This window comes from Ahaetulla prasina, chromosome 8, assembly GCF_028640845.1.
Source record: "Ahaetulla prasina isolate Xishuangbanna chromosome 8, ASM2864084v1, whole genome shotgun sequence".
NCBI classification, from domain to species: Eukaryota; Metazoa; Chordata; class Lepidosauria; order Squamata; family Colubridae; genus Ahaetulla; species Ahaetulla prasina.
This window is the reverse complement of record NC_080546.1, coordinates 40,989,780-41,006,822: the sequence shown is the minus strand read 5'-3', so window position 1 is coordinate 41,006,822 and position 17,043 is coordinate 40,989,780. Positions and strand designations below refer to the sequence as shown.

The window sequence follows — 17,043 nt, the reverse complement described above, 5'->3', positions numbered from 1 at the left end:
TGACTTGTGCAGTATACAGGACCTCAATGGAAAGCAGGTTGGTAGCAATTGTTTTTTCTGCAGTATCTACTGTATTCATAAATTGCTTTAATTCAAAATGTAGTATTTAACAATACAATAATGTCATAATATAGTAGAGTACTATAATCATAGTACCAATAGCAATGTTTGGCTCAAATTTAATTTTGGTTATTTATTCTTGAAAGACTTTCTGGGGAAAACATGCAGTCCTTAAGTAGCACTCTAAGGGCTAAGACAGGGGTGTCCAAACTTGGTCCCTTTAAGACTTGTGGACTTCAATTCCCAGAGTTCCTCAGCCAGCTTTGCTGGCTGAGGACTCTGCTAAGAGAATAGGTTCGTTCTTGGTTTGGAATAGGAGATAAACTGTTCCAAAGGAGAACACTAGAATGTTTTTCTCCATTAGAATTTACATGAGATAAATACTTCTAACAAGCTATTAACAATATAGGACTTTATAGGTAATAGCCACTTGAACTGTGCTCATAGACAAGGAATAAGCAGTGAAGCTTGATAGCTGGGTTATTATATTATAGTATCACATTAAGTACATGTGATCATATTTTGTACCATCTGAAAGTTCTGGTTGGACTTCAAGGGAAGCCCCGTGTACAGCACATTGTGGTGATCCATAGATAAGGTAATAAGGTAATGAAGGGGCTGTCATCAGAAAATCTTCTTCTAAGAAAAATGGCAGTTTTCATACAACCTTTCTGGCCATGATCTCCAGCAGAAGTTATGTGCTCTGAGATCCATATTCTGAACTGTGAGTTCAGGGACCCATACTTTCAAACTATGAATGTGCACTTTCAAATAGAGCAGATCCCCATTAGAAATCAAACTTGGTATCACCCTGAATCAGCTTTTCTAATGGGCTGTGAATATAATCTTGAGGTACACAAGAAAAACCCATAGCCAAGTAATATAAACATGGCCATTGTAATGACCAAGTTATCATGTGTAATTGGTATCAATAGCATATTGCTGTCTCAACCCATACTGATGGATGGCCTTTTCCTACCTTTTTGTGTAGATATTAAAAATGACAAAAAATAAAAAAGTCCTGGGGGATCTCCACATTGAAGTGCCTGCTGGCTTAATTCCTCTACTCCCAACCAATATCTGGACTGACCCAGGGGTAAAAACCAGCAGGTTTTGACAGGTTCTGGAGAACCGGTAACAAAAATTTTGAGTAGTTCAGAGAACCGGAAAATACCATCTCTGGCTGGCCCCAGAGTGGGGTGGGAATGGAGATTTTGCAATATCCTTCCCCTGCCATGCCCACCAAGCCACACCACACCCACCAAGCCACGCCCACAGAACTGGTAGTAAAAAAAATTGGATTTCACCACCGGACCCACCCAATACAATAAAACATCTCCCAAGATATGCAAATAATGTAGAAGATATCAACAAATATCCTTATGAGATCTAAGCAGGATAAGGGTGATTACCATCCTTATTTTACTCAAACTCATCAGTAAGAATAACCAATGCAGTTTCTGCTAAGTGCCTCAACCTGAATCCTGACTACCACAATTCCAAATAATCCATTTCTTCTGGAGATGCTTGTAATGGCCACACCATCACTTCTTCAACATGCTTATCAGCTCTACCTAGGATTTCTATTTTTTCAAAATTTGCAAAACTGATCTCAGTGATAAGCTGACCACAGTAGCCTGCAATTACTGCAGGTTCGAGCCCGGCCCAAGGTTGACTCAGCCTTCCATCCTTTATAAGTGTCGTGTCCCACTCCTCCGCTGACGGCTGGGTCCGGGAAATCCGAATCAGGCGTGCCTCTGCAGCTCTGCCCAAAGTCCTAGCAAAGTCCTCAGAGCAGGCAGGAGACCAGTAAGTGACTTCAGCAAGATAAGTTTGACTTTTTGCCTGACTCAGAGACTGCCAGAAAGTAGCTCCTTTATATAGGCCATGGGGTGTGGCACCATGACTCAGCACTCATTAAGGCCTGCCCCTCCCTTCCCTCTGTAGCCTCCGTCTCTCCAATCTTCTGATGCGAGGGTCACACCAATCAGCTGTTGGTAATAAACCCTCCTCAGGCTCACCTGCTGTGGAGGAGGGGGAGGGGTCTAGCTGCTCCGTTTGCCTGGGCATGGAGTCAGGGCTGGGGCAGGGAGATTCTCCTTCTGCAGTTTGTGTGGGCATGGAGCCAGGACTGGGACCGGGAGGCATACATTCCTCAGTGTGAAAACACACACACACACACACACACACACACACACACGCCTTTTATCCAGTCTGTGCATAGAACTGCTGATCCATATAAGAGCAAATTCTTGAACTTTGTCAGAAAATTGTAATTTTGATCTCATATGGGCTTTATATATATTACCTTTTTTGTCCTAGCATGCCTTAACAGCTAAAATTTAAATCTTTCTTTCCTTTGCCACTTTCTAAGATATACAGGCACATAGTATATCTTAGTCTCCCAAGATATTGGAGTTAGTTGCTTTGAAAACCCACTTAGTCTCTTCCCCAGTGGTGGGTTTCAATTTTTTTTACTACCGGTTCTGTGGGTGTGGCTTGGTGGGCATTGCAGGGGAAGGATACTGTAAAATCTCCATTCCCTCCCCAATCCAGGGGAAGGTTACTGCAAAAGCCTGATTTCCTCCAAATCAGCTGGGACTCGGGAGGCAGAGAATAGATGGGGGCAAGTCTAGTCAGAATTTTTACTATTGGTTCTCCGAACTACTCAAAATTTTTGCTACCGGTTCTCCAGAACTGGTCAGAACCTGCTGAAACCCACCTCTGCTCTTTCCTTCAACCCAGCCCATCCCACCCCCCAAAAAGAACAGAAAGAAACTATAATGCATACAGTAGTTATCAAATCAGGTGAAGAACACTATTATATTTTTTACTTGGATGGAAACTTGTTTTTGTCTTAGTAACATGCATATAGTATGAATATTCATATTTGTTTATTTAACCCTCCCTTTTATTTTTCTTCTGTAAGAAAAGTCTCACTGGGACTGCTAATTAATGAACCACAGAATAATAATAATATTTAGTAGTCTGCAAACATCACTCAAGATAGGCACTAGTCTCTTGTTGGGAGTTAAGACAAGCATTTTAATGTTGAAGGAGAGTAACAGTTTATAATGAAGATTTTGGAGCAAATTGTCTTGAGGAACAGCTGGTAGGCCTTAGATTTACAGAAATAATAAAAATTGTTTAGACAATATGTCATCATATTTGATGACAGGAACTGAAGATTTTTTAAAAAATATTTTTTTAAGCATGGCCTGAAGATATAGTTCTACTTTTCAAGAAAAGCCACTTTTCATAATAACTCAAAGCTGTGCTTAAGTATTCAGTACTAAGGGCTGATCACATGGAATTGTTTCCATTATTTTCATCTAGGTTGGTGGTGATACAAGTGATTTTTCTTTTGTAATTACACTCTACACTTTTTGTAACATTTTCCTGCATCAAAATAATAAGACATGCTAGTTGTGCTGCTTTATTTAAGTGTTATAACAACAACATTGCCCAATGTGGAAAAAGAGAATGTTTTTGCTGGGAGAGAAACATGCAAATTTAGATCTGGTCTACATTTACGCAGCCAGGTTTATTTTTCCTTTAGCTCATTCCATTAATTTTCCCTTCATATTCTTAGATGAGTCTAAAAGGTTCCCTGCCTTCATATTGACAAAACTTCCATCCTCAGCACATAGTTGTAAAGTCAGCTGAAAGATAATACAAATCTTGTGGCATTTGACTCTGGAGTTTCTTGCTATTGATTTCAAAATCCCTGTGCTTTTCTTTCAGAGAAACAGTGTCAATAACCGTAGATATTGATGCTGATATTTTGACTATAAACCAATATAAAAACTACCTATTTTCTTTATACACATTTTAAAAACATTTTTTAATTTTTTTTATAGAATAGATAGAATAGAATTTTTTATTCTATTGGACACACAAGGAATTTGTCTTGGTGCATATGCTCTCAGTGTACATAAAAGAAAATATACATACATCAAGAATCGTAAGGTACAACACTTAATGATAGTCATAGGGTACAAATAAGCGATCAAATCATACTAGGAAACAATCAATATAAATCATAAAGATATAGCAACGTTATACTCATACAGTCGTAAGTGGGAGGAGGTGGGCGACAGGAACAATAAGAAGACCAATAGCAATAGTAATGCAGCCTAATGTGAATAGTTTGATAATGTTGAGTGAATTATTTGTTTTGCAGAATGATGGTATTCAGGAAAATGTTCTTGTGTCTGGTTGTTCTGGTGTGCAGTGCTCTATAGGGTTGTTTTGAGGATAGGAGTTGAAACAGTTAATGTCCAGGATGTGAGGGATCTGTAAATATTTTTGACTTGTGCAGTATACAGGACCTCAATGGAAAGCAGGTTGGTAGCAATTGTTTTTTCTGCAGTATCTACTGTATTCATAAATTGCTTTAATTCAAAATGTAGTATTTAACAATACAATAATGTCATAATATAGTAGAGTACTATAATCATAGTACCAATAGCAATGTTTGGCTCAAATTTAATTTTGGTTATTTATTCTTGAAAGACTTTCTGGGGAAAACATGCAGTCCTTAAGTAGCACTCTAAGGGCTAAGAGAATAGGTTCGTTCTTGGTTTGGAATAGGAGATAAACTGTTCCAAAGGAGAACACTGGGAATGTTTTTCTCCATTAGAATTTACATGAGATAAATACTTCTAACAAGCTATTAACAATATAGGACTTTATAGGTAATAGCCACTTGAACTGTGCTCATAGACAAGGAATAAGCAGTGAAGCTTGATAGCTGGGTTATTATATTATAGTATCACATTAAGTACATGTGATCATATTTTGTACCATCTGAAAGTTCTGGTTGGACTTCAAGGGAAGCCCCGTGTACAGCACATTGTGGTGATCCATAGATAAGGTAATAAGGTAATGAAGGGGCTGTCATCAGAAAATCTTCTTCTAAGAAAAATGGCAGTTTTCATACAACCTTTCTGGCCATGATCTCCAGCAGAAGTTATGTGCTCTGAGATCCATATTCTGAACTGTGAGTTCAGGGACCCATACTTTCAAACTATGAATGTGCACTTTCAAATAGAGCAGATCCCCATTAGAAATCAAACTTGGTATCACCCTGAATCAGCTTTTCTAATGGGCTGTGAATATAATCTTGAGGTACACAAGAAAAACCCATAGCCAAGTAATATAAACATGGCCATTGTAATGACCAAGTTATCATGTGTAATTGGTATCAATAGCATATTGCTGTCTCAACCCATACTGATGGATGGCCTTTTCCTACCTTTTTGTGTAGATATTAAAAATGACAAAAAATAAAAAAGTCCTGGGGGATCTCCACATTGAAGTGCCTGCTGGCTTAATTCCTCTACTCCCAACCAATATCTGGACTGACCCAGGGGTAAAAACCAGCAGGTTTTGACAGGTTCTGGAGAACCGGTAACAAAAATTTTGAGTAGTTCAGAGAACCGGAAAATACCATCTCTGGCTGGCCCCAGAGTGGGGTGGGAATGGAGATTTTGCAATATCCTTCCCCTGCCATGCCCACCAAGCCACACCACACCCACCAAGCCACGCCCACAGAACTGGTAGTAAAAAAAATTGGATTTCACCACCGGACCCACCCAATACAATAAAACATCTCCCAAGATATGCAAATAATGTAGAAGATATCAACAAATATCCTTATGAGATCTAAGCAGGATAAGGGTGATTACCATCCTTATTTTACTCAAACTCATCAGTAAGAATAACCAATGCAGTTTCTGCTAAGTGCCTCAACCTGAATCCTGACTACCACAATTCCAAATAATCCATTTCTTCTGGAGATGCTTGTAATGGCCACACCATCACTTCTTCAACATGCTTATCAGCTCTACCTAGGATTTCTATTTTTTCAAAATTTGCAAAACTGATCTCAGTGATAAGCTGACCACAGTAGCCTGCAATTACTGCAGGTTCGAGCCCGGCCCAAGGTTGACTCAGCCTTCCATCCTTTATAAGGTAGGTAAAATGAGGACCCAGATTGTTGGGGGGGCAATAAGTTGACTTTGTAAAAATATGCAAATAGAATGAGACTATTGCCTTATACACTGTAAGCCACCCTGAGTCTTCGGAGAAGGGCGGGGTATAAATGTAAACAAACAAACAAACAAACAAACAAACAAACCATACAGTATAAACTGATAGCTAAAACAAAGCTGGTTTGTTTGTTTGTTTGTTTGTTTTTGTCATGGATATGTTTTCTACATATGTAAATGTTTGGCTCATTTGCCCCTTGAAACAATGGGCTGTGAAATAAGCATGTTGAAGTTCTGAACATGGCTTATTGTCTTCAATTTCAACTGACAGGAAGGCAAAATTCTATTATTCAGATGTGATTGGGGACTTTGGTGCAATGCACAGCAGGATTTCTTTGTAAAAATCAACATGTAAGAGAAGTAAAGGAGAGAGATAATAAGAACTGTATTGCTAGGAAATTAGTCCACTTGCTCTTGGTTTCATGATGATGAGCACCCAAACATAGCAAATCTATTTAATAAACACATTCTTAATGAAAATAAAGATTTTATTGTATATTACATCATATATTGGCATTGAAATTAAAATTGCATTATACAATCATTTTTTTAAAAATATCTTGAATAGAATTTTTAGACAGGTTGGTGTAGAATTTATTATGTCATTTAAAATTGTCTGTGCTAACCTTCACATTTTCCTTTGTTTTTAAGCGTATATTTTATGTATTTTTTGCTTTCTGTGTGATAATTGTTTTTCTGATTACTATTACTAAATATTATTACCAAATCATATATATGATGTATAATTATGTCAATTTTATTTAAATTTTCTAATTATAAATTTCAAAATAAGCCATCAGGTCAGAGATGAACATAAATCTGTTATTTTCAATTTATCTTCATATTTAAGAGATTATAAAGCTCTTTGTACGAGACAACTTATTTATTTAGAATTCTTGGTTCTTCTATGTTTTCTTATACTGATTGTAATGCTTTCCACTTCTCTAGGCCTTGCCATTTGTGGATCACAAAGTGGATTATAAAAGAATAGTGATTAAAGAACTGCAGATCCTCTGTGAGATAGGTAAGCATTATTATTCTCCTTTTACAGATGGGGGAATTATGGACAGAGAGGTGTGAGGTGCAATCCTATATATTCCTACCAGAAGTGAGCCCCATTGAGTTCAATGGGATTTGCTCCCAGGTAAGTGAATATAGGATTGCGTTTTAGACTTTTATGTTATTTTATTTCCTTTCCCCTTTTCCCCCTTGCAAAAGGCAAAGCCAGATGTAGCTCAGATATGTTCATATTATCTCTTTAACTACAGAACAATTCTTCTTTCCACATAACCTCTCTGGCTCTATTTCCCCAACTGTAAAGCAAGGATAATAATACAGGTCGAGACAAATTTTCTATATTGGCACATTTTAGTGCTTGCAGAAAACTGCAAGATTAATTACGCTCCCACTATAGAGGCCAATCATATTCATTTAGAAGTTTGGAGTAAAGGAGAAGGTTCTTTCATATTATATAAAAATAAATTAAATGAGTTTCAGAGAATCAGCTTTTGAAAAAAATATATAGAAATACTCAGAAAGAAATTCAGGTAGTTCTTAACTTAAGACCACAATTGAGCCCAAAATTTCTGTTGCTAAGCAAGACAGTTGTTAAGTCAGTTTTACTCCATGTTACAACCTTTCTTGCCACAGTTGTTTAGTGAATCACTGCAGTTGTTAAGTTAGTAACACATTATTAAGTGAATCCAGTTTCCCCATTGACTTTGCTTGTTGGAAGATCACAAAAGATGATCATATGACCGGGTCACTGCAACGTCATAAATATGAGTCAGTTGCCAAGTGTCTGATTTTTGACCATATGACTTTGGGGATGCAGCAATAGTAATAAGTGCGAAAAACAGTCATAAGGAGTGGTGGGATTCAGCCAGTTCGCACCACTTCGGAAGAACCGGTTGTTAACTTTCTGAGCAGTTTGGTGAACTGGTTGTTGGAAGAAATCATTAAGTTGTTAAATTATTTGAATCCCACCACTGGTCATAAGTCACCTTTTTCAGTGCCATTGTAATTTCGAACGGTCACTACATGAATTGTTGTCAGTCGAGGATTACCTGCAACATAATAGTCTTTAAATACAGGTTTTACATATATCTGTGGTAATTGTTCAAGGGAATCCTGTTAAAGGCCAAGCAAATTAAATAGTATGTAGGTAAAGATACAGATAAGGTGTGTGTGTACACACAGATGTACATACAGATAATATATATATGTACACACATTTAATGAGGGTTCAGAAGAATATTTTCCACATACAAAGCCACAGATAGATCATGACACTTTTGTGCCTGAAGCTGGAAATCAAAGACTAAAAGCTTAAGACTACAATTCACTTCTCCAGAATCCCCAAGAAACTGTAGAGATATTGGTTCTTGTTTATGATGCTTGTGCGATTAGAGATATTTTTATTTAGATAAATAAGGTCATTTAGATCCAGTTAAAACCAATTCCTTAAATTTAAATACATTTCTTTCCATTAAGTTGACTTAAGCCTAGCCAATTCAGCTCAGATAGAAAGAACTGATAAATCTTTTATATGCTATAATTTTGAGTAGGATTCTATTTGTTTTTCAGACTGTGGAAGCAGCTTTTCTATTCAGTGTTTATACTACAATCCACATAAAGCACCAAATCAATAAAATGCAGAAATGTTTACTAACAAAAGTAATCAATTATAAGATAATTTAACATCAACAATAGTCATTTTGGACTTCACAGTTATTTCAGCTTTAAGAAATAATATACGGTAGTTAGCAAATTATCCTCCTCCCAAAAAGCTATAGATTACTTATAATAATATTTCTTTATAAATCTTTAACATTTATATTTAACTGGATTATTATATCCAGAAAAATTCTTTGTCAGTATTTATTTATTTATTTATTTATTTATTTGATCAGATTTGTATACCCCCTATCTCCCAAAGGACTCAGGGCGGTTTACAGGCATTTAAAAACACATAAATACAATCTAAAAACAATTAAAAAACTTATTCTAAAAGCCCAATAATTAAAAATATAAAAGTAAAACCAGTTTAAAACCCATAATTTAAAATCTAACTCAGTCCTGCGCAGTTAAATAAGTATGTTTTAAGCTCGCGGCGGAAGGTCCGAAGGTCTGGAAGCTGACGAAGTCCTGGAGGTAGTTCGTTCCAGAGGGTGGGAGCCCCCACAGAGAAGGCCCTTCCCCTGGGCGTCGCCAGACGACATTGCCTCGCTGACGGCACCCTGAGGAGTCCCTCTCTATGAGAGCGCATGGGTCGGTGAGAGGTATTCGGTAGCAGTAGGCGGTCCCGTATTCACTCTTCCCCTTCCCTTTTCCAAACTTCAGATGTCTAATTTGGCGGGATAATGATAGGACTAGCAAGAACAATAGAAGACTAATTACTGATCCCATTAGGGAGGTACAGCTCCTATATGTCTTCTAGCTGAAGGAGTTGTATGGCTATATTTTAGCTGTAGGGCTAAATAGAGATATAATTGTACTTACTACTTTTCAGGTTAATTTCAGGTTAAGCTTAGAAAGGGAAAAGGAAAGGAAAAAGAGAAAGAGAAAGAGAAAGGAAAGGAAAGGAAGGGAAGGGAAGGGAAGGGAAGGGAAGGGAAGGGAAGGGGGGCAAAGTCTATTGTGAGCAAGACTCAAATTGCAGATTTTGGTTATTTTTGTTTGAAGAGATTGATTTAGAATGTGTTCTGGAGTCTGCAGATTGGGAAAATAGACTTACATGGATATAACATTTATCAATTTCAGTGGAATTTCTGTGGGGATCTTCATGACATTTCTGTTTTTGTGACTTAATCAATCTACATCTATGCATTTTGGAATACTAACTTAAAATGCGTAACAGAAAAATAAAGTGACCTGGAATGTGATTTAATACACATAAAAATACAAATGGCTGAAATACTACATAATAGTATTTATAGTAAATGATACTACTTTCACTAATACTACTTTCATAATCCTTACATAATTTATTATATTCACATACATTTATTATGTAAGGATTATGAATTCTTGTTTTAAGCATTTTTTGTGCATCATGAGTGATCTCACACATTAAATAAAGTAGTCCAACTTGTGGCCATGGGAAATACTGATTTCAATGGTGCACCAACTGCATGAGAGGACCAACTCTCATACTACAGTATATAGTTAAGTATATAATTACATAATAACGGTCCTAATTATCTGGATAGAATTCAGCTATATATTGATATTATTTGCATAGAAACAAGATCCTGTTTCGCAAGAAATTGATACCATTAAAAAGATACACATTGGATAAAATACTGTTTTTACATCCTTGCCCATAGGGAGAAAAAGTTATATAATAATGGAATAATGCCTGTCATGAAGTTAAAGCTAATCAATTAGTGACTATTTGAGTTATTCATAATTGTTTCCTTTATTGAATGTATAAATGTCTTTCCTAGTATTAATAATGCTGCTATTGTCTGCATTACAACTTTAATTTTAAAATATGAACTAGGAACAGAGACCTAAGGATGATATCCATGTTTTAGTGTGATTCCTGAAAGGATAAACATGTGCTAACATTAGAAATTTGCTTTGAGTTCAAACTTGTTATCCTAAGGTGTGTAAACAGGTCTTTGGATAATTCTTCAATAACTGTAATGAGAGTTTAATTGTTTTTAAGTGATAAAATAATAAAATAGAGATGTTTTATACTGTTATTGCATTGATACTGAATACAAATCACTGAATTTTCACCAGACTTGAAGCTTTAATGGAATTGACACAGTCTATACTTATTGCATTTCTTTTTCTTCTAGCTACACTATTCATGAAGAACATATAAAAGTGTGCATATAAACATGCCAAAATAGGATATATCTGATAAAGTGGTCGCTAGTAGGACTGTGCGTAATTAGTCTTGGACCTGTGGAAGTGCTGTGTTCTCCCAGAGCATAGCTATTTTGAGGGCTTTCCGAAGTGATCTGAACATGCAAGTGCATAGCATACAAAAATGACATTGTCACTGGGAGAAAATGTATTTTCTCAGACAACAGAAGACGGTCCTTTACAGGCTATGCTGGATTTTAAATGCATTAGGTCTTTGATACTAAAAGCAGTACATTCAGATGGGTTCTTTGTAAATCCCTCTAAACAGCTTTGCATAGCACTAATAAATATTTATTTTTACTTTTTGTAAACTGTTCATACTGGCAATGCTCAATATAACAAAAAATAACAATATACTAAATATAGTACTGTATATTAAAGGTCAACTAAGGTCAAAAACACATTAGAACATTTTGATCTTTGCAGAACACACAGATGGTGATGCTTAATGTACCCCTGAAGGAAGAATGGCTACTAATGAAAAGACCTGCCATCTAGTCAATGTTTTTAACAGATCATTGTAAGAAATACAACTAGAAAGCAAGTCTTCTTCCTTTTTTATCTTTATGTAAACTGCATTAAAAACAATTTTTTATCTCAATAGTTTTTGTTCCAATGGATGAGAAAAAATACTCTTTTTTTAAAGGGAACCATCATCTCTGTACTTACAGTTTTCTTGATTAATCAATCTTGCTGTATTTGCTATACTATGAACCGCAATTTAAGAGATTAATGGGAGGAAAGAATGTCTGTTAAAAGAGAATGTTCACTAAATCTATATTGGGTTTTATGTAGTTTTAACATATATAAAATGGTGAGTGGGATTTTAACACATATACAGGAACATACAATGTACACATTCTGTCAGTTGAATCTGAAGTCTATTAAACTGAACATTTCCATAAAACCTCAGAATATTCAGGAGATCCCCCCACCCTTTGAATAACTAGCTCTAACAAGATCACAAACTAGCTTTTGATTCTAGCTACCTTATTAGATAAAAGAGCTTTTAAACTCCACCACCACCACCGTTTTCCAGGATGAGATTCTTGAAATTATAGTCAAATTTGTTTCTTTTCATTATAGATGCTAATTGATATTAATACTGTCCTTCAAAAGCATTACAGACTTTACCATTGTATCTAATAATGCTTATTATTCCCTTTAGAACTATTTATTTAAAATCACAAATCATTACATCATAAGACTCAGCTACATTCTTACTTATTTCACTGGAATTTAAGTGGAGCTAAATGTAGGAAGAATTTCGGCCCTGGCTGCTCCAAATAAATTCTACCAAAATACTGAGTTTTGTTCCTTATAAGGAATGTAGAACTATGTAGCCACTGCCAATGCAATAGTATTTTTGCAATGCATCTTCACTTTAACCATTTGGAAATAATTTTCAGATGGTGTTTGGAGACACTTCAGTGGAACTATATCATACTATTGCTGTCTCTATATCATTCCTATCCATAAACTATTCATAATCAAATCAGTACTTGAATATTTGTAATATTTGGGTAGATAGATCATTTTATTTATTTTTATAATTATTTATAATAGTAGATAAATTCTAGATATGTTGAGGAAAGCTGGGTCACCATCTTTTCATTATTTAGTTCACATGAGAACAAATGTCTTAGGAGGGGATTGAGATTTTTGACAGGGAATTAATTATACCAGAAATTAACAAAAATGAGATATGTTTTGAGCTATGTTGAGAAACTGATAGTGCTTGGGATACAAATTTTCTCCAAATTCTCCAATGTTGTTTTTTTTTGATGCATACAGTAAAACTTATTGACCTATATTATACAAATCTTTAACATTCACAGGGATAGTTCTTAAAACTGTGAAATGCAGTTTATTCTCTTTAAAGAAAATTACATTAAGACAATCCAGTCATTTCAGATCTAATATTCTTTTGTCTGATATTTTTCATATAATTTTGATCTTAGAGTATTATTTGTCTTACGGTGATTTGTAGGATTTGGTTATAATGTTAGTATATCTTGAATTTATTTTTATTGATATGCATAATAATGAATTTAAATAGAAAATACATTGTCATTGCTTTTTCTTCTTCTGAATGAAGCCACTTTGGCTTTTCCAAAAATAAGTAATTATTGGTATATGTTTCTGGTAGTAGTTGACATACCAGCAGATGGGCCGGGCTCTGCATCTCTCCAAATTCACATAGCATGTTGTTATCTGCTAGGAGCCTCCAATTGAGCATATTGTTTTTACATTTAGGCATTCAAACTCTGAACCTATTCAAGGTCTTCCAAATAGTATAAGGGAGGTCAGAGCCTTCAGCCGTTTCTAATTAGCCACACCTAATTTATAGCAATGATTCTATTTATCTATTATTTATTTATTTATTGAATTTATATTACCGCCTATTCGCCCATGGTGACTCAAGGAGGTTTACAGAATATAAAGCCACATTTAAAACAATAAAAGCTAACAAAAAGAATCAAATACATTAATATAGTATAATATAACAGAATCACTCCCTGCCTCCCACCCCCCCACCCCAGTGACAGCAGAACACATGAGCCATTTAATGGACTCCATCCTGCTCCAGGTTCCCCAGGCCCGCTGGCAGAACCAGGTCTTCAGCACCTTCTGAAAGAGTATTAGAGTAGGGGCCATTCTAATCTCTGGGGGAATGATGTTCCAGAGGGAGCCACCATGGAGAAGACCCTTCTTCTCGGTCCCACCAGGTGCATCTCCCTCGGGGATGGGACCTGCAATATTCCCTGCCTCCCTGCTCTGATGGGTCAGGTAGATGTGACTAGCAAGAGATGGTCCCTCAGATAACCTAAATAGCAGAAGCAATCGTAACAAAGATTATTATTTCAGTCTTAGTAATTATCCTTATTTTGTAAGATCCAATAATCACAATTGAAAAATTCCAGTTACTAGTCCTTGTTAGTCCTATGATCATCCCACCAAATTAGACAATTGAAGTCTGGAAAAGGGAAAGAGAAGAGTACTGCCAAAGAATGTTTCTGGATATAATACAATATTCCAATTTTAAATATAAATTTAAAAGATTTATAAAGAAATATTGTAATAAGCAATTTATACTTTCTTGGGGAGGGGATAATTTAATAATTATATTATTTCTGAAATAAAGACGAATGAAATGACTATTGTCAATGTTAAATTATCTAATAATTTATTGTTTTTGTTAATAAATACTGGTGCACATTAACATCTTTACTTATGATTTTTCCCCCTTTTTTTCTACAGCACGGAAAAGGATATGCTAGTCAATTCTATGGGACTTACCTGAAGCAGCATGATTTGCACAAAAGTCGACCAACAAAAGCATCAACTTTTCAACTTCATTATCTTGGCCATCCAGTTCTGTGTTAACTGAAGAAATATTGTGCTGTTGGAGACATTATGGCCAATAGTAGGACCTACTTGCTCTCAGCAGGCCTGAGAAATGAGTTGAAATGTATGGAACTATAGAAACTTAAAGAGGCAACTGATTTTGCCTCTCTGATCAGTGTGTGCCTGTTTACAGCACTATATAGCTCCTTCTTTCTCTTCTCTCTCCAAAATGTCACTGAGCCCTTTAGATGTTTATATTCGCCACAAGAAGCCAATCGTACAGATTTTAAACAAAGGAAACGTGCATTATAAATGCAATATCACTGTTTTAAACTTGACTGTTTTATATTATTTTTGTGTGATCAAGTGTTCCCCAGACTATTCCAACTTTACAAAAGAAATTGTGAATCATGTTCTTTTCACCTGTGGGTCTTGAAAATGTTGTTAATCTGCAAGCCCACAAAATATCAGAGACATTCTGTAGTTTATACACCGTGTTGCAAAGTGTTTACTGTACTATTTCAAAGCTTCTAAATAAATATAAAAATATATATTATATTACATATAATTTTCCGGGAAACGTGGTACCATTTAGTTGATTTTTAAATGAGTCCATACAGTCTGCACCATACCCTAAGATGAGAAGGTAATTCAGGGTCCTTAAATTAACCTTGCCTAGAAAAATAGAAAAAAAAAATAAATCTTTAATAATAATCCCCCAAATTTTGTACTTTGGTCAATCCTGTTTGTCCTTGTTTAAAAAGCTGTAAGCAACACCATTTTTTTCTGAAAATTGTACTGAATTTCCAATGCCAAAGATACAGCTGTCAATAATTATGAAAATAAGCACTGACTGTACTATCAACCTCCATTATTTTGATTCTATTTCTATGGCTTTTAATTTAGAATCAAAAACTTTTTATAATGGCTCTATAAACTCACATGTATATGTTGTTAAAAAATGTACATTGGGTGTCTGTACATTTTGAAATGTAATATATGATATAAACGAAGATAACTAATTTAAGGAAATCCTCTTCCCATTCTCCAAGAAACATAGCTTACCTACATAATCATTTGTCATAGTTTTGTGCCAATATATCTTTTCATGAAGAACAGCCAAGGACAGAGTCATAATCAGACATTAATTTGAATTGGTCCTTTTAATACTAATGCAACTTGAAGTTAATTTTAGTTGATGCTAATTTCACTGTTAACCAGTTTAAGCCCATCAATGTTATTTTTATAAGAGTTTCATGGTTTGACATATGTCAGAAAGGGTATTTTAATTAGAAAAAGAATAAATTGTCAAACATTCAGAACTTTGGAAAGCAAAGCTTACCTTTATTTTATAATTTTTAAGTTGAAAAACTGTAAAACCCTGCCTATCTTCCTTCCTTCCTTGACTAGTGCACAAAGGAAATTTTAAAATAGTATCTGTGATATGGACAATTGTTTTATTGTAGAACTTGAGGTCATAGGGTTATGTGCAGCTCTGAAAGCTTTGGTGTAGCCCTCAGAAATTTTTTACCACATTTTTAATGTAATAGGAAGTCATAATTAAAACATGACTGAACAGAAATCATATTAGCTATATTTTATTTCATCCCAAGTGTGGCCCTTGGTTCAGATTTTTTTAAAAAAATGCACTCCTGGTTTGGTTGAAAGTGGAAGCAGCATGCTTCTGAATTGATGAACAGCATCCTCTATTATTTGGGAAATTTGAGATCACATCTATGAGCCACTATTTGCGTCATTATTCATATCTGAAAATCGTCCAAATTATGACTTAGTAAAAGTAAGGATGGAAAAAGGTAACCCTAAAACTATAAAAACAAAAGGGAGACTCTTCCATGGATAGCTTTTGATTCTGGATCCTATGTTTGAAACAGTGCACAAAAGGAATTTCTTATATGTCATATATGTCAGTGTTCTCGCTCATGACAATAGGGAGGGGAACATTTCACACAAATCCTTCTATACTTCCAGGTATGAGTGCATCCCATGTCTGTAAGACATTCAAGTTCACATAAACTATGGAATAACTTCCACTTTTTATTTCATCAATATTTTTTCTTGCAATATTCCTATACTATGAATGGGAAGTATGTGCATAAAATACTTCAACAATGGAATGATAACTAATGTCCATTTTCAAATTGTTCACAGAAATATTTCTGCTGAAAATTTTGAATGCCTCTTTCTAAAATATTTGTATATTGACAGAAATTTATTGCAATCCTTTTAACAATGTATAAATATATTTAAACCATGGGGATGGGGGAAACAGAAAACAATGATTTAATTTGAAGAAACATAGCCGTAAAATCTTTAGCTTTAGGTAATAGAAGTTTGGTCACCTTTATGCCTTGTTAGTTTTATGGGGAAATGGGCTATTTTAGTAATGATATGTGTGAAGAATTGAATAGTCTGTCAACTTGTTGCTGATTTTAAGGCAAGAAATTGAAACCCCTCTTGGAATTGGTTTGCTTTATTTTTACAGCCTCTCACTGTAGAGATATTTTCTGTTAATTAGAATTCGTTCTAGTCTTGTGGAGACAAATAATCACATTTTCTTTTTTTAAATAGACTATTAAAGTATTTTTTATTTACCAAAAATCTCCCTCACATTTTGCATGCAACTTTTTTGGGGAAAAGGTTTACATCACTTGAAGTAATTCCATCTCTCTCTGTCTGCAATGGA

At 35.1% G+C, this 17,043-nt stretch overlaps 1 protein-coding gene across 2 annotated transcripts in view; it reads left to right on the top strand.

The window, feature by feature from the left end:
* PCDH10 (protocadherin 10) overlaps window positions 1-14,890 on the top strand; it is a 56,862-nt gene extending 41,972 nt beyond the window's left edge. The window contains exons 5-6 of one of the 2 annotated variants that reach the window (XM_058193265.1): window positions 7,062-7,137; window positions 14,253-14,890. In XM_058193265.1, coding sequence (XP_058049248.1) covers window positions 7,062-7,096 — 35 coding nt within the window. In that variant the 3' untranslated portion in view covers window positions 7,097-7,137; window positions 14,253-14,890. The remainder of the gene's footprint in view (window positions 1-7,061; window positions 7,138-14,252) is intronic. The other variant, XM_058193266.1, reaches the window with a different exon arrangement.
* The last annotated feature ends 2,153 nt before the right edge of the window (window positions 14,891-17,043 follow it).